We start from the raw sequence: 18,696 nt of genomic DNA, 5'->3' as shown, positions 1-18,696 counted from the left end.
TGAATTTTCGAAGATGATTTGTGGCAAATGATACTCACTTTTGTAGTTTAAGTCTTCGAACTTCCCATGGAAAACCTGCAAAAAAAACATGTATTTCATTATTAACTGTTTTATCAATACTCTATTTTGAAGACTCTGTTGTTTGAGTTGAGTTTATATAAATAACAGTGAAACTTCCGTGAATTGATGTTCCATGAATATCGACTTATGGAACCATACTAAAAGCTAAATTTCTTGGTTACTATGATGGTCCCCTCAGTCAGCTTTCCAAAGCATTTCTGTTCCATGACACGATATTACCATGAGTCGATGGTCCCTCCAGATAACGACTTATGGTTTGGCTTGACTTTGAGGTTTGACCAGGTCCGTCCCACTCGGGCTCAAATTGGGTACCAGTTCTAGTACTGCATTTGGTCCCTCGGTAGTGCAAAAGGTACCCAAGTTTGACAGATCGCAGTACACTTTGCACGGTATTCTAGATTACCTTATGAGCCATACAATTTTGGGCAGCTGCAAGGGACATGAAGGTCTTTAATGTGTCTTTGGTTTGACTGTATTTACTTGACTTGACTTGATTTCGTCGAACAAGTATAGTGACAGTAGTTCGATTAGTGCAGTGACTACAAACGAGTGCTTTATCGTCTCGATTAACAAAGTAGGCTCACATAGTGCAATTGTAATTCTTTATTTCAATAGTGGTAATAAAAGGAGTCCTCGATTATAGTAAGGTGTTGCTCAGTTGTAATCTACATAGCCTTCTCTAGGGAATATCAGGTCAAGAGGGTAAGCAAACAGGCGTGACTCAAATTCATTCTGCTTTCTCTTGGTAGGACTTTCCTTGTCGAATCAAATGCCCGGGGGAACGAAATTGAGCTGAGCCTATTTGCTATCGATTTGCATCATGATTTGGTATATTAACTAACAGCATGAACCGGATAAACCATTTTTGTATCGATTCCAACGAACCATAGAATTTTCGGTTTCAGGTAAATCGAGAATCAAAGCATGCTTGGATAAAAATGTCAGATTATTCTCCTGGAAAACTTCTTCCCCTTAGCAACGCATCCGAGTAACCAATTCAGCAATTCGACTCCCAGCATGCTCCGATTACCGAGTTGTTTTCCAATAAGCAAAAGTTAAATTCAACTTCTTCGGATAGCGCATTTTACTGTCGCTGTCAGTCAGAATCGAGAAACACGTGAATGTTCAAACCCGAATGCCACCATAAGAAGCTCACGTGTCCTCGCATCCTCCCCCCCCCCCGCAAACATCATCCCCAGCAGAAAAGACGACTAACTTTTCTCCAAGAGTATCATAAATACCCACGAATCAAGTGACTGGCTCCTTCGATCTGATGATTGGAAACGAAATCGGAAGTCAGCGAAGTCGTCGTCGTCGTCGTCTTCGACATCATCGACGTCTTGCTCGCTCAATTTGCGACGAACTAAGCAGGCGAAGCCGGAAGGAAGAGCGGAAGGAACAAAAATAAGAAGCCGGAAAAATCGTTTAGGAAGCAACGGAAAGGAAATGAATCGGGAATACTGAACACAGCGCGAAACTGCAGGAAACGGGAGGAAACGCAAAATTGAAACATGAAAAACATTGATTATTAGAAAAGTTTTTCAATAACAAGATAAATATAATGAGTTTTTCGCTACTTGAAGCTCTTTTTATTCGCCGCTTTCCTGGGGCAAGTCGGATTCGATAAGCTTCTCGCTTGTTTGAGTCTCAATGTCTGCCGCCCCGGTGAGCGGAATGGCATTTGATTATTTGCCGAATGAGGCGACATGTTACGTGTGTCGTTTGAATGTGGGGAAAAAACCAAGATTATATTTTTCGTCGTTGGATGTTGCATGAAGAATGATTCACCATTTGATGTTCAGATTCAGAAGTTCAATAGAACGAAACAGTAGGCTGTGAAAAAGTTTTGTTCATACTGCAGAAATACAAACGAAAACACCCTATTATCCGGAACACTCCTGAAAGATTCACCCGATAAATCACCGTTATTTGTACTGACAGAGAATGGAACGATTCGAAGCAAGCCACATAAAAGTTACACGGCAACCACTCAAATTTAATGGCAATCAACGCTTCATTTTCTTGGTCGGATTTCAGTCACGATTGTACTTCACTTCGGTATCGACGACCCAAATGGCACAAAGCCGAGCGATGATGAAAAGAGGAAATGAAATGTAATTTCTGAGGTTATACAGTAAATCCGGTCAATCCGTTTCCCCTCCCCAAAACGAGTCCATCGCATTAACAAGATAACCGACCCAAAAATGGCCCGATAGCGTGTGTGCACCTTTTCACAGCCAGCGGCAGACCTTGCTCTCCTGATTGGCCTTGCTTGTTTGTTGCCGGGGTGACCAAACCGATAGAAAGAAACTTCATGGCATGCTGGGTTACTGCTAAACGTAGAGACTTTGCTGCTCCCCCTTCGAGCAGAGCCAGCAGGAAAGTCCAGAGATGGCACTTTTTTGTGCCCTTCATCTTCGGGTTCTTCCTCGGTTTCCTTTCATAGGGGATATTGTGGAGACTTGATCCCCTTTTTATAATACAATCTCCAGGTAAATCAAAATTTGACGGGATTTCTGCACACAATAACATTACATTAGTTTTATTTTCTCCAAAAGGAGTTCAAGATCTCCTGCCAAAATCCTCCAAATTCGGATCAGCTGACCACGCTAGGTGGCACTCTTTGTTTCCTCACCTGAATCAAAGAGCTTGGGCTAGAGGTTGCTTCGATTTGATGTTCGGAAAATTTGTCTAAAGTATCGAACTGATTTCTCATTTCGATGCAATTATCAACTTTAACCATTTCACCCTTGGAACAAAGCGCACAGAGAAACGCCCTTTATTCCATTTTTGCCACGTTTAGTGGCAGTTTTAAAACCCACTAAACCCAAGTCTCCCCAGTCTCCCCTACGTGTTACTCGCTCTCTAAAGCTGCCACAAGCACGAAAGCGGAAATAACTTTCCATTATCTTCCATTTATCTTTATAGCTTTTCACCATCACTGGTGAACTGGTTGGATGGTTGGTTCTGCGTTCTGGTAATGCTACGCTATGCTACGGTACTGTAGTCACAGTCGGACAGAAGCAAGTGCAGCAGCGTTTCGAGAGTGCTTCTCAGTGATACTGGAAATTGGTAAGTATTTTCCCGTCTATTACGTGCGCTGCTTCCGAAATGCCCCGACTGCGAAATCTCGATATTGAATTGCGGAAAATGTCGTCTTTGGATTTGAAAGAAAATGTCAAACCGCATACAGAATCTCGGTAATGAGTTGAAAATATATTTCTTATGAAGACATCCATTTAAGGTGAAACAATATAGATTTCAGTCAAATCTAAGCACAAAATCTATTTTTCAGTTATTACAGACTGTAAGTCATAACCTCAAACGTATACCATAACGTAACAAAAACGATAAATACTTTACTTCGACAATTAACTTTACTCGAAAACATCGATTTATTGAAAATTTTATCCTATCGTTGCCATTAATTTACCACTTTTACAGCCATATCGAAGTGAAAAGTTTTCTCGTCCCAGGAGATCAATTTGCTATTCGTTGTCAGCAATTAGTTCCCCGCATCGCTGTTTCAACCTCCTTCCAGCCTCATTCCCAGACGCATTTACAGAGGTCACTTTGATTGAAACGAATCAACAGTAAACAAACAACTTTCGAGACAGACAATCAAAACTTTTGACGACCCGAAGATCTACCCTTGCGAGTTCGTAATCAGCCGTTTTCAATCGCTATTTACGATTTTCCAATGGAGACAACATTCAACCAAAAGAAGGGAGAAGAAGGGTGTACAGCTTTGGCTTGTCATCAGCCATTGTGGTGCGTCCGCTGTGCCGTTGGAGAGCTACTTACTGATGCGTCTGCTCGCGTTGACGGTTGTAGGAGAAAGAGGACGACTCCTATCGGGAACAAGCTCTCGTCGCTTCTCGTCGTTCGGCAGCCGAGTACTTGGCGGTAATCGGGCTGCCGACCGAAATAGATGATCGGGTTTTATAGCAAATTACCAAGGTTTCTATATTAGGGATATTGGTACCACACATCCCCCCCCTACACCAAACTTTAAAAGAAGTTAGCTCTCTTCTAATAAAAAAACTTTTTAATAAAAGTGAAAATAAAAACTATCAACTTGTTCAGCTGGTATAATATGTGATTGGGTGTTTTGAAATGTTACGCTATTTTGTTTTTGATTACAAGTCGACATGTCGACATACAATTGGCCCTGTGTGATTTCAGTTCGCTACGGTGTTTCTGTCGACATTGCTATCTGTCAAAAACCTTCAATCAAACGGTAGTCTTGTTTACAGTTACAAACAATTTTCTTTTGCCATCTGAAGTAACAGTACTGTTTGCTCCATTCCTTTTCTCTAAAGACTTGCAAACAAAAAGTCGTTTGTATACGTGCGTAATGCTCAAAGCAAAGAGCTGTGAGGAAGTTGTGAGGAGATTAATCAAGGTAAATAACGATACAATTTAAGATAATCTGTTTCTATTTCTCTTTAAGGTAACAACAACAAAAGCAGTCAAAATGAAATGCAATGAGAGGATAAAAAAGGTTTCCATCCATGAGGTGTGTCAATCGCCAAGTGCCCGCACGTAATCCTTCATGAAAAAGGGCGTCTGTTTTGTTCTGCGTGGTCTTCCAGATGGTTCCGCTCCTGTGATTTCCCTGTCGCTCCCATTTGGACGGTTGACATCGTTAGTTTTATCGCTGGGAATGCGCCAGGTTCCCACTTTTTTTACTTGTGTCACATGTCGTTTTACGATTTGACCATTATCATTATGGAGAGTAAGGCTCCCGTTATTTTCCTCAAAGATTGTGTATCTCTGAGGGTCAAATCTGCTATCACCTTTCATACGATTCTGCCGTTCGATTATAACCGTGTCTCCTGGGCCTAGCCGACATTTTCGCGCCCCTCTTCTGGCATCTTCGCGGGCCTTCGCCTTCAGTTTATGATCTTTGTCTCTGCGATTCAGAAGATCCTCGTCATGTTTCACTGTTTCTGGATACAACAAAGGAAGCCTGCGTTGTATTTTGCGGCCCATCATTACTTCCTCCGGCGGGACACCTGTCACCGAGTGGGCGGAAGCGTTATGGGCGTTTATGGCAGCCTGTAGTTCTTCCTTGAAACAAGATCCGTTGCTAACTGCTGAAGACATTGCTTTATTTACAAGCTTCATGTAGTTTTCAACGAGTCCGTTCTGCTGGGGGAATAACGGAGTTGAAAAAGTGGTCTCGATCCCACGATCGGCGCAATACGATCGATATTCCTCACCACTAAACGGTGGTCCATTGTCAGAGCGGATATTTTTCGGGAACCCCTCACGCGCAAAGATTTCTTCCAGAACAAGTTTCGTATGCTCGAAGCTCGTCGACTTTACTGGTCTGGCTATCAAGAACCTATCACGAAAGAAGTATGGTACAAATCAGAGATTAATCAAAAATCAGTATAATGCTTACCTAGACCGATAATCGACGATCAGTAAAATCGAAATACCACCGAATCTGGCATACGGACCATTAAAATCTAACGCAATGGTTTCCCAGACCGTTTGAGGAGCTAGAATTCTTTTCATGGGAGTAGGTTTTTCCGGTCTCCCATTCATTGCGCAAGTTTGACATGTTTTAACCCACTCTTCAGCATCCGTTGATAATCCGGGCCACCAAACACGCTCGCGAAGGATGCTCTTAAGTTTTGCAGCCATCGGGTGTCCATCATGGGCTAGGGTCAAGGTCTTCTCCCGAAGGTTTTTGGGAACTACAGCGCGTCCATTTCTTATCAAAACACCTTCGTCAACTGTCAATTCGCTTGCTACACTTCCAAACCGTACCAGTTCCTTGGGCCAGATATTTGTTTCTAGAGCATCCATTACTTTTTGAAGAGTTGTATCTAATGCAGTTTCTTCTCGAAGCTCTTTTAGCGTTAGAAAACCTACGGAATTCGCTTCCAGGGCCGCTATTTCCCAAGGGCTATGCTGCTCGTCAAACGGGTCATCGTTACCTGTGTACAATCGCGAGGATGGGTCGGCGATGTTGTCTCTACCTCGAATGTATTCTACGTTGTAGCTATAAGGACTGAGGCGGAGCGCCCATCCATCAGCTCTTGTAAGAGCTCTCTTTGAATTTTCTCGTGATCGATTCAATATGAAAGTAACGCCTTGCGCGTCGGTTCGCAAAGTGAAATGCCGGCCCAGAAGAAAGAAAGAAAAATGCTCCACCGCCCACACGGTGGCCAGAGCCTCGCGTTGATTCTGCGCGTATCTCTTCTCTGTATCAGTGAGTGCTTTTGAGGCGAAACTTATAATACGAGCAGGCTTAGACGGACTTTCCTGTACCAGAACTGCCCCGAGGGCATTGGGTGACGCATCCGTGTATAGCACCGTTTTTTCGTTTTCATTGAAGTATCCTAGAGTCGTCGTGCATCGTGTTATTTGATCCTTAACTGCCTCGAATGCAGCAAGCTGATTAGCCCCCCAGCTCCAGTTTTTGTCAGTGGTTGTGGCCCAAAGTACACTAGAGATATCTGCAAAATTTTTGATGTATGGACTGATATAGGATGCCAAACCCAGAAAACTTTTGAGCTCTGAAACGTTGGAAGGTGGTCGGAATTGTCGGATAGCCTTCACTTTTGCCTCGTCCACGTGAAATCCTTTCTCATCCAGTCCATGTCCGAGAAATACGATAAAGCTCTTGTCGTATTCGCACTTATCCACGTTGAGCGTCAGGTTGTTCGCGCGAAGTATTTTCAGTACATGGCTGGTAGTTTCTCTGAGTTCGTCCAGCGTGTTTGCGAATATCAGAACATCGTCAATATAGACGATGAGATTTTCGATCCCATCCAGCAAACGACACATTTCTCTTTGGAAAATTTCTGGTGCGCAGTTGACACCGAACATAAGGCGCGTAAAACGGTACATACCATTCTCTGCCAGAAATGTCGTTAAATCCCGTGATTCTTTGCTGAGTTCGAGATGATAGTATGCGTTGCTTAGGTCCAGCTTTGTGAAAAACTTAGCCCCATGAAGCTTTACTTTCATCTCATCTATTAGTGGCATACGAAAGTACTCCCTTTTTATCGCCTTGTTCGGTGCGCGCATGTTGACCACTAGCCGAAAATCGTTCTGACCTTTTGGCACCGCAGACATGCCGCTTATCCATTCTGGTGCCTTCGTTACACGCTCGATAATACCAGATGCTTCCATGTCTTCAAGGCGCTTCCTGGCTGCCTCACGGAACGCCGCTGGGACATTGTAATACGCGTTTCTTTCAGGGGGTATCGATGCGTCTACGCTGAACTTAACTCTTACTCCTGGCACTTTTGGGAAAACTTTCTCGCCAGTATATTGTTCGCAGCTATTCACTGAGAGTCCCACCTTCAGAAGTTTCAACTCGCTGGCCGTACGTCGACCGAGCAGGGATCGACGTCCTTCGTCCACAACAAGGAAATCCGCCGTCACTACTGGTTTGGTTGCATCTACTACTTCAATCTCTGCTCTGAAAGCACACCGTATTACCATAGGAGTTTCCGCAGCGTATGCTCGTAATTCATTAACCACGACAATTGGCTCTAGTTTGGCCATTCCTACACGAAATTCCTTTTCCAGATAGAGCCAATCGTTTCCGCCCACTATATTGACATCAGCGCCTGAATCAACAAGAAAATCATATGGGCTAGACGAACCAAGACGGCAACGAATAATTGCGTCGCTTATAGATACCCCTGGATTTATTTGCTAAAACAAAAAAAAAAAATAAGAAGACAATACCATATAAGGAAAACGGAATTTTGCATGAAGCACCGTATTCTCTTTCTTAATGAGGCAGACTAGACTGTGGCATAAACGTACTGAATCGAAAAATTGTTTACTGATAGAAATGAGCTTTATTTTTGCTAGTAATAATTAGTTTTGCGCCTGATTTATACCTGATCGTCGTTCAGCTCCTTTGCCCATCCTGATGAGGGAGACTCGTGCGAGTGGTTCCGGGGTTTCTCATCTACTCGGTTGACGGTAGTTTTGATTTTGCTGCGACATGTTGCGGCGAAGTGGCCTACTCGACCGCAAACGTTACACGTTTTATCCAAGGCCGGGCACGTGTTCCTTTTATGGGATTGGTAACCACATCTCCAACAACGAGTGCGCTGTCCCTGCCGGTAACCTTGGGGAACCCCTTTCATCTGTGGTTTTTCGAAACGTTTGCTCTCGTTCAACTTGCGCATCTTGTGAAATGGTTCCCTTTCACGGCTGGGTTCTCGCTTTCTGGTAACTGCTAGGACTTGTCGTGGGTTGTTCTCCCTAGTTTGTTTGCCAGCATCGTATGCTTCGACCCTTGTAGCTGCTTTCACGATGCAATCAGCGTCGTGTCCATAGGTCCTGGCAGCTAATGCTAACTCCTGATTTCGCATCCCTTTGAGGAGTTGGGCGAGCACATAGCGAACTTCATCAGTGGGGCTGTATTCACATACCCGAGCCATTTGCGTAAGCTTTGCGTGGAACGTGACGATAGATTCGCCCTGCTCTTGCATCATTGCTTGGAACGCTTCGTGCGCCGCGGCCGTATCAACCATCGACTTGAAGTAATCGTTCACTTTCGAAACGAAAGACGCATAACACTTCGGGTCTCGGTAATCTGGTTGTATATTCGCAGCGCTGATAATATCTTGTAGGTTCTTACCCAGGGACAAATAAAGTAATTTTGCGCGGTCACTTGAACCAACAAACGTGGACAGCGAAGTAGCGATCTCAAAATTCTTGATAAATCCGTGCCAATTCTCCCAAAGCTTGCTCGACGGAATGTCGTTTGGGAACTTCGGGATCAGATCCCACCGAATGTTCCCTCCTCTATTCGATGGTCTTGAATGTGAGTTGGGCTCATCGTCACATTTCTCGGACTCGTTAGCTGTTTCTGTTGTCGGATTAGTTCCAGAAGAACGTTTCTTCATAATTCCTCCCATCGTTTCCTCCAGATAGCGCAGTCTCTTATGGAAATCATCGGCTTCCAACAGTGCGGGTTCATCCGTTTCGACAGTCTCATGGGCGGCCACCTCCAGATCGGCGGAGCAAATTGAGTTGTTATCACTCAGGCACTCACTTACATCCGAGCCGTCGTTGGCAGTCGGAGCCAAAACATATTTTCCACCGTTATACATGTTGTACTCTGTTAACAAACGGAGAGAAACCAGTCAATTAGTACAAACTTCAACCTAGATTCGCTTGGTTATCTGAATGTACATTTTAGAACTTAATATCTTGAACTTTGAGTATTGAGCTATATCGAGCATTCTTAAACATTTTCTGAGTCTTTTCGTTATTTTTATTAACAAAGGTTAACTCGAAACACGCACGTTGGCACTTTGGATCAAGTTCTAATCGTGACTTTCTGTCCAAAGTTTAAATACACCAATGTTAAAAATTTAGGAACGTAATGTAATATCGTTTACCGCTGAACCGATAATTAAGTTGAAAGTGTATTTATCGAACAGTATTAAACCATTATTTCGCATAAACTCACTCGAAGTGCTCACAATCAATATTCCGGAGTCCTACTAGGGCGCCTTTTGTTTGTGTCTTTGTTACGAATCATCTCATGCACATTAAGCTGTTTCGAACAACTTCTTTTCGGAATTCTTCTAGAACACCATTTAGAAAAGATATCTACAACACAATAATTACATTTAAATGTCAGAATGCAATGTTTCGTTATCCTTCCAGAACACCTTGTAGCTCCATCTGTCACAAGCAAGTATTATACATAACCTTCTAAAGGACAACATTTTCCGGTATTCTTCTAGAACACCTTGCAGTATTGCTAGCTGCAAACCAGTACTTGTGCATTTTATGCGTGTGCAAGCAAAAATCCGGTGTTCTTCTAGAACACCTCGTGTGCTTACCGCGAAGCAATTCCATGGAAATGACCGTTCCGAATAACGTAATTCTCCGGTATTCTTCTAGAACACCTAGGTTTCAGATACCCAATAAGCAAACTTCAAGTGTCTTAAAATCATATTCCGGTATTCTTCCAGAACACCTCGTGGCGTCCTTTGCCACAAACGAATACCATGCATATAATTCCAAACTAATACATTTTTCCAGTATTCTTCCAGAACACCTTACAGCATTTCTAGCTGCAAACTAATACCAGTGCGTTTTTTAAGCAAATTTCCGGTGTTCTTCCGGAACACCACGTGGCATTTTCACAAAGCAATATTATGAAACTAATCGTTCCATGCAAAGATTTTTTTCCGGTATTCTTCTAGAACACCATGCAGCATCTCATCTGCAAAACATACCGACATGAACCATACGTTTTTAAAAGCAATTATCCGGTATTCTTCCAGAACACCTTGTGGCTCTTTCGACCACAAACATAAGAGAAAAAAAAACCAAGCACAATTGGGCATAACAAGCTGCCAATTTGAAACAACACATTGCATGTATATACACATTTTTTTCGTCGTGGAACTTCCCATTGCATTTTTCGTTTTCACTATTCACTAAAAATCGTTTAATAAATAAAAAGGTACTAAACTATTGCGTTGTCAATTATCTAACTGGCAAGGATCGCCAATGTACAGCTTTGGCTTGTCATCAGCCATTGTGGTGCGTCCGCTGTGCCGTTGGAGAGCTACTTACTGATGCGTCTGCTCGCGTTGACGGTTGTAGGAGAAAGAGGACGACTCCTATCGGGAACAAGCTCTCGTCGCTTCTCGTCGTTCGGCAGCCGAGTACTTGGCGGTAATCGGGCTGCCGACCGAAATAGATGATCGGGTTTTATAGCAAATTACCAAGGTTTCTATATTAGGGATATTGGTACCACACAAAGGGGGTAAACAGTAAACAGAAATGATTGATTATCCTGTGACTTCCATCCCCCTCCCCATACAAGCAAGCATGAACCCTAAGCAGGCGACGACGCAATGTCACGAAACTGAACGGATTTGCTTCGTCATTCACTGCTGTCGTCGTCCCAGGCCAGGTTTGGGGACGCAAGGATCAACAACAGCGGATCGTTTCACCATCTATCTCCGTCATCAACGGATTAGGATTATCACGATACACTCATCGCGCCGCAGTCTACTGTGATGGTCGCCATGTGAAGGACCCATCATTCCCTATCATTCTCAATATTTCTCGCTAACAGCCAGCGCCTGCCGCGATGACGACGATGATGATGATGATGGAGAAATCTCCAAACCAAAACCGATCAATCTTGTTTACGTTTTCCCCGCAACGATTTTTGAGATAACAACGAAAAATTAATGCAACACGCCTGCCCCTACAAATTGACTCATTCATGGTAATAAAAAAGGCCTTCCTGCCAACTGCTCGGAGGCAAGCGGTGAAATTTATGTACTTAAGAAGGCAATTTTCCACAAACTGGCGGCCCTTCCGAGCGCTCATAAATTTGTTCCGGGCCCATAATTCATGCTCAAAAGTGACCAAAAATTTGTTCAGAGATACATCTGGGTCGAGAGGCAACTACATACACAGAGGTAGATAAAAAATGTTATTAAAAGTAATAAAATTTATACGACTTTTGTTTCTTTGCCGGTAAAAGATGACCCAAATGAGAATGAATCTCAGCTACGGGTGCTACGACGAGAAGTAGAACACAAGACTGGTATCAGTAGGATGCTTATCGGAAAATGAGATTCGAATTTTTTCTGCTGTTTAAAGCCGGCATTGTTCGCTTTAAAGTGAGCCTGGGAGAGTTGAAATTTCCCACCCAGGGGATTAGTATAGTGCTTGAGAGAAATGCCACCGAAGCAACCAATCTATTTCGTGGTTTTGTCTGCTCCTGAGATTATAATGTTTTGCATAACCGAAGCAGGCGGTGAAGAAAGTGACACAGTAGGTTGTCCGAAATCTCTCAGGTTGCCGGGAGAGATGGTGGCACAGCTTGCTGATTGGATTTTGTGGTTTTTCTGGTGACGGAGCATGTTTTTTCTTTTGTTTCGATTACTTTCATATGTTGGATAAAAAATGTATACTGGAACCTCGTTGAACGAAGTCGTTTTATATTATATTCATTTATGCTATTTTCTACTTTATGCCCAGGTAGTAATTCTCTCTGAAATCAGGCCACCATCGGCACCCATCGTAAGAATTCCAATTTTATGTCTCTAATCGCTAGTATTGTATATCCACTTCAATGTTGGATTATCCCGTCTATTTAGAAGACTGTTCAAAACAGTCGTCGGAAATCGAGGGGAATCTCAATGTATTCCATCCAGATGAAACAATGTTGGCAATGTTGTTGAAACACATAATTAGGATAACTATACATACCTTACGCGCAATAAACTATTGCCACTTATTGAATTGTTTCATTGAACCTGTTTGTTGAGCATTAGAAACATTTATCACAAGTTGAATTTTGTTTAGTGAAACATACTTTGATAAACATTCTATCCAACCACCCCTCATTTTCCGAGCCCTGCAGCTGGCAGCCAAGTGTCAACAACAGCTGTTTTGGAAATCTGACTCGACGCCCACTCTGTTGTCCTTGTTGCTCTACTTGAAAGAGTAGGGGAACTAGTTTGCGCGCGAAAATCTTCTCGCTCGTTGTTGCTGCCAAATCTGACAGCGACTGTTTCACCGACCGTTTAGAGCGACGACTGTTTCAAACGGTCGTGAACAGTTAGGAACTGAACGGTCAATATATGCTAAAACTAAAAGGTGGTCCTTTCGGTTTACTCAAATTGGTGGACACCTCGTACGTCAGCTAGCTAAACAGTTTGCAAAAAAAATCATTTTTTTATAAATCTTAGGTATTTCTTAACGTGATATGTCTCATATTTACACAGCAAACTTAGTGGCATCGTAGAGGAAGAATATAGCTTTCATTTGAGACTAAAAAAAATTTTGGCAGCCATTTTGAATTTTGTTAGAAAAACTGTTTTTGTACCGCTCGTTAAGAATTCCGAGGTACCATCAGAAAGCTGAGCAAAAACTGAGTAAGGATTTCTAACAACCCTGCCGCGAACAAGCTGTTTTGTTTCTGTGCTCCACTTTAAACCGAATATTTCGCAGTGAAATCACTAAACATCACTAACGAATTCTTGTGAATTTATGGTGCCGCTGTGTCATTTGACATATTCTGCTAAACATTGTGAGTAGAATTGCTACAGTGCAGATGAAGCAAAAACCACTCTGCTGTTGTTGCTTCAACCGACATTGCCTGTAAAATTGCCACCACCTCCGACCGCCCGCTCCCCACCGACCACCCGCCCACCTTAATCGCCAGTCACTCCAAAAGCCGTATGTAAACATTACCATAAAGCTGCTGCTGCTGCTGTTGCAGCTGAGAAAGCCTGATACCAGAGAAAGCCTAAATCGAACCAAATCTTAAGGCTAAGTAGTCCGTCATTCTTTTTGGCATCAATGCACAATGGTCGGAAAAAAGTGAAGTTTGGCCAAAACTATTTTTATCGCCTAGATCGATAAAATATGTAATCTGAATATGTTATTTGGCGTTTTTGTTGTTTCAGAAGGGGTTATTCACAAATTACGTAACTTTGAAAAAAAGATTTTTTTAAATTAAAATTGTTATCAAACTGGGTTGAAAGCACAAATTTTGTTTATATTTGATTGAGTTTGATCGAAATGTGTATGAATAGTGGTTAAATATATTTTAAATAAAGTTTGTATGAAAAATATCATCAAAATATATGTAAAACATTGAATTATTCCAATATTTCTAACTTGCAAATCAGCAAATTTCTGCAAAAATTTTAAAGGTTTTTTGTAAGATCTAAGGATGCTTTTTGATGTGCAATATTCGAACTGGCGGCGACATGACGCGACAAGAGTTGTTTTTCATATTCAAAATCACCAAAATTACTAAAGTGTAATATTGAATAGTATTAAAACTTAAACCAAATATTTTTTTAAATCCTCATGCTCGATAAAAGTGTTGAACCATAAGCTTTCAGATAGTGGGTAACTTTGTTGAAATATTGCATTCCCAAATTATAAATTTTGTGCTTTATTTTATTGTTACATTTTTCAATTTTTTGACTTCAGCTGGTTTGCAGTCATGAAAATCATAGAAATTTAAATTTTAGTTCAATTTCAATTAAGGATCATAATAATATAACACATGAGGTATATTTTAAAACTAAAAAAAAAATCATAAAAATCTGGTAGTTTTGGCCGCCCCTTTATATGGAGCCCGACCATTGTGCAATGATGACTTTTCAGCTTGCATTTCAAAGTGATAACACTCAGTCTTGATAGTTTAAATTGACTGGAAAATGAATCACTGTACGCGCTAACATGCATAAAGTATGCTGATACTTTTTCAGCTGTGTCAGTGCAAAACCAACTGATTTTCTTAGATTCGAAATCGTGAGATGAATTAACAACAATCATCGACGACGCGTACAATTTCAATGACGGCCTACTTTGCCTTAAGGAGCTCATACCTACTCCAAATGGATCATTGAAGGTAGTTTTTGCCAGTGCTCACCGCATCAAAACAAAGGCGCCACTGTATATGGGACTTAACATTGTGACAGCATTACTGTTCTGTCAAACTCACAAGGTTACGGTGGCGGTATCTATGCTTTTCATAGCGGCCGTTTTGGTTATTTTAATGATCCATTGTAACTGCATAGCTGCAATAAACAAACATTCTGCTGGTTGTTTTATTCATCCCACCGCCGAACGATTGCCCCCTCACCTGCGTGCCCCCTGCTGCCCTGCCATCTATTGCTGCCCTATCTTTGAAATTGCCGCTTCGCACCAACCGCATACTGAGATCATCGCTAATTGTGCTGCATCCACAACGAGTCAGATTGAGTGAGTAAGAAAAACACCATTCTTTCGCGTCGATTGACTGTTTAACGATAAACTTGTGACGATCGACGCGCCACCATATTTCATATAACGGAGGGTATTAGAACTAACTTGGAGGTGATGCTTTGGAGGTTATTTGGCAATTTGGAGGTTAAAATCCCCTCCAAACACTAGCGATTTTGCGGTGTGATGTTGACGTTTGATGACGAATAGAAATCGTTGTATTGCGGCGCTCATTTTAAATCCACATCCAGCGGCGGCGGTAACGCGCAGAAGATATGCGCGCAATTTAAACGCAACGTCAAAATTCAAGTAGGCTTGGATTTTTTCGTTCTTCAAGGACGCAAATGTTTCAAATTTGCTAAATCTGAAACATTTTGTGATTTTCATTATCACTGCGACGGAATATCGACATTTTCAGATAATCGCATTACGTGGATTTATCTTGCAGAGCACAATATTGAACGGCAAAGCCGCACGTTCCTCTGTTCCTCTGAAGCGCCATCTATTGACCGGTACTAGAAGCATGGCGCCTTCATCACGCGTAACGATGAAAGAGTTGCCAGATTTTATTTCCAAAGCATTAACTGAACAGGTAAATATGTTTTTTGCAAGTATTGAGCATAGCCAACAATTCTTGTCCTTAGTCGGCAATGGATGGGATTGGATGAGTTCAGTGATCAAATCCTGAAACTCTAATCAGAGGTTGTTAAGCTTAGGGCAGAGAATGACTATTTGAAAAAATCTTTTGCGGACCTCTCATCCGAGGTTGAAATAGACCTACAGCGAAGATCTGAATTATCTTGCAATGCTATTGTGTTGGGCGTACCCCGTATACCGAACGAGGACACCAAAGCGCTAGTCAATATTACATGTAAAACTATTGGTTTTAACGACGAGAACAGCTCTATCGTATCATGTATCAGACTCCCTTCAACCAAAGCAGACAACAACCTGAGTGATCACTGTATCATCTTGACGCATTTCAAGACCACTATTGCGAATGTCAAAAGAACCTTGACGAAAACCTGGGTGGATTATCGTCAGTTGAACGCACATTTTCGATCGTTTCTGGATTCTCACGGTTTCGCATCGCTGCAACCTAATGAAAGACTGCTAGCCATTACTGACTGCTCTGCGCGACTCAAGCAGGTTTTTTCGAAGACGTACACGGTCCAAGTTAAAGTGAAGGCGAATTACTGTCCTTGGTTTAACTTCGATAACTGGAAGCTAGGAAAAATTTCAAACGGTATTTTTCAAACTTGGAAACGAAATCGTCAGAACCAACGGATCAAAGATCTGCTTACCCACGCAAACAAAAAGCTGTCTGAAGCCAAGCGACGTGCCAAATCTGTCTATTACCAACAATTATTCTCCTCGCGAAATCCTAAGCAATTATGGGGTAGAATTAATGACCTGATGGGAAAAGGAGCTGGTGAACAAAAACAATATAGGGGAACTGGGGGTAAATTGCCCATAGGGGGCAAAACGCGCCATCATCGATTTGGGCGAACGATGAGTTTTACAATGCTTTTTTTCACCCTAGATCATAGAAAATGGAGTAAAATGCTTTTCCTAATATGGTTTTATGTGTTTTTCTCAACCAAATCGATAAAATCATATAAAAACGTTTTTCGCTGTTTTCGTTGCAATTTTGTGCGATTTTCAATGTCATTTTTTAGGTCGATAAATAACCAAATTACTGAAACTATTGCCAAGAGCCAACTTGTGCACTGCCATAGTTTGTATTACGTGCAAAATATATGTTAAATTTGCCCTCAAAAAGCTTATTGAAGGACGTAAACTTTAATCAACTCTGGGGGCAAAACGCCCACCCCTTTTTCATAACACCAAAACAGCCGTTTGAATTCAAATTCTACCAAACGTAATGCCTCGTTGAAGTTACACAAAAATTGGAACCTTACAAATGTATATTTTTCGCATCAGCATGTATACTATTATTGAACAATAACATCTGAACAAACGCCCGGATGTATGCAACATATATACATGCATGATTGTGTGCGTTCGTTTACAGCATGGCTAACGCCGAACTCAAGCGAGGCGTTTTACCCCGCAAAACAATACATATGCACTTAAGCAAGCATTTTTTAAAAATTAATTTATAAACCCCAGAAAAGTTAGAATGGATAGCTGTTTCTACTATTTGGTAGAAAACATGTTTGTCTATCCGACCATAATAAAAAAAGAGCATAAAATAATGTTTTTCACATCTAAAATCGCTGTTCTCCTTAACGTGGGCAAACTACCCCCAGTCCCTCTAAACTTGAAGTAGATGTGACATTAGTTAGCAGATCCGATGCAGTTGGAAACGCCTTTAAGGGGGCAGGATCCGTCATGAATCCTTGCGATAACGATGATTGTTTGTAATAGTGTTAGTAAACATCGATAACCTTCCCAATTTTCAGTTTTATTTGTTTGAAAAACCTGACTTACCTTTAAATGAGTATGTTCACGGGATCACAGGAGCTCTTGGTAATACGAACAAGGTTTCATTTTTATACAAAAACGTTCCAAATTTCTTGAATCTGATATTTTTCTGTTCAGATCATTGAACACATTGTGCACCCAGTGGCGCAACCAAGGGGGGGTTTTGGGGGTCAAACCCCCCCCCCCCAGAGCCGAAAAAAATATAAGGCTTATCTTGTATATTTCTGTAGTTCATTAACATTCTACAATTATGGAACAGTAATTTAGGCTCGTATTAACACTCTGAGTTTCAGTGGTTTTAACAGTTACATTCTTATTCTATGTTTTCTTTAAATTCTTAGACCCCTGAAGAGGTTAATAAAAAAAAATATTTGCAGACTTGTACTATAATATAGTACTGAACAAAATATAGTACAAGTTGGTCGTTTTATCAAAACAAAATGGTCGGCTTCTAGTACTTGGATTGACTTAAAATTTACATCCTAACTTGGAAACACATAGGTTAGCCGGAAATTCGCAGCTTTAAAAAATCAATCTTTTGAGTATTAATAAATCTTCAAATTTAACAAAAACACAAAAATAAAACTGTTCATTCCACTATTTTGGGAAATTGATCAATGATTCAAACTTGTTTTTAGAACTATATTATTTAGTAAAAAAAATTGTATTCAAATAAAATCAAAGTGAAAGTTAAGACATTATTCACACGATGCGAAACATATGATGACAAAAAAGTTTGTGTTTGAAATATCCTGAATTTTCTGCTGAGTGAAATTATGTGAAGTGAGTGAAAGCTTATTTATGAGTTTCAGTGCAAATCACAAAAAGCCCACTAGAAGCCAAGACCCAGGTCTCCAAGTTTGATCTTTTAAACCTAACTGAAGCATTTGTGTCAGAATTTGATCATCCATTCAAATATATTGGGAAAAAGGTCCCATCCGCAGCATAAATAATCTTTCAATTTGCTCATTACATTGCAACCTTTCCCGAACTTCAGAGCATATGAATTTTCGGAGAATCGTTTCTTCAGTTTTAAAAATTACGCAGATAATGTTTTCTCCTTCTGTATATCGAATACTGTAACATGGAACGACAACGAATGCTATGGTAAATGCACATTCAAAACAAAATAAACAAAAACTCTACAACTCATTTTTTTGTTGAAACATAGGGTGGAGAACCATTTGGGCACTTCCCTGATTCACTTTGGCATGGGGGGTTTTTCTCGGTATAATTGTCTGAAAATTTGGTGTAAGAAGCGCATCAGTACGATGCATATTGTGGCCAAATATGAGCGCTCTAACTTTTAAAAAACCCCACTGCAAAAGTGAGCCAAGAATGGGGTCTGGCTTCCTACTTTCCCAAAAATTATTACCTTCAAGATATCAAAACCCCCCCCAGAACCAAATCCTGGTT

The 18,696-nt window shown here is 41.3% G+C and overlaps 1 protein-coding gene across 1 annotated transcript in view; it reads right to left on the bottom strand.

The window, feature by feature from the left end:
• LOC110675282 overlaps positions 1-18,696 on the bottom strand; it is a 685,744-nt gene that overhangs the window by 266,319 nt on the left and 400,729 nt on the right. Inside the window, exon 3 of the mRNA XM_021839766.1 lies at positions 39-75. Coding sequence (XP_021695458.1) covers positions 39-75 — 37 coding nt within the window. The remainder of the gene's footprint in view (positions 1-38; positions 76-18,696) is intronic.

The sequence above is a fragment of the Aedes aegypti genome, chromosome 2, assembly GCF_002204515.2.
Source record: "Aedes aegypti strain LVP_AGWG chromosome 2, AaegL5.0 Primary Assembly, whole genome shotgun sequence".
NCBI classification, from domain to species: domain Eukaryota; kingdom Metazoa; phylum Arthropoda; class Insecta; order Diptera; family Culicidae; genus Aedes; species Aedes aegypti.
Note: the sequence above shows the minus strand (reverse complement) of the source record. Positions and strands in the feature narration are given on the sequence as shown.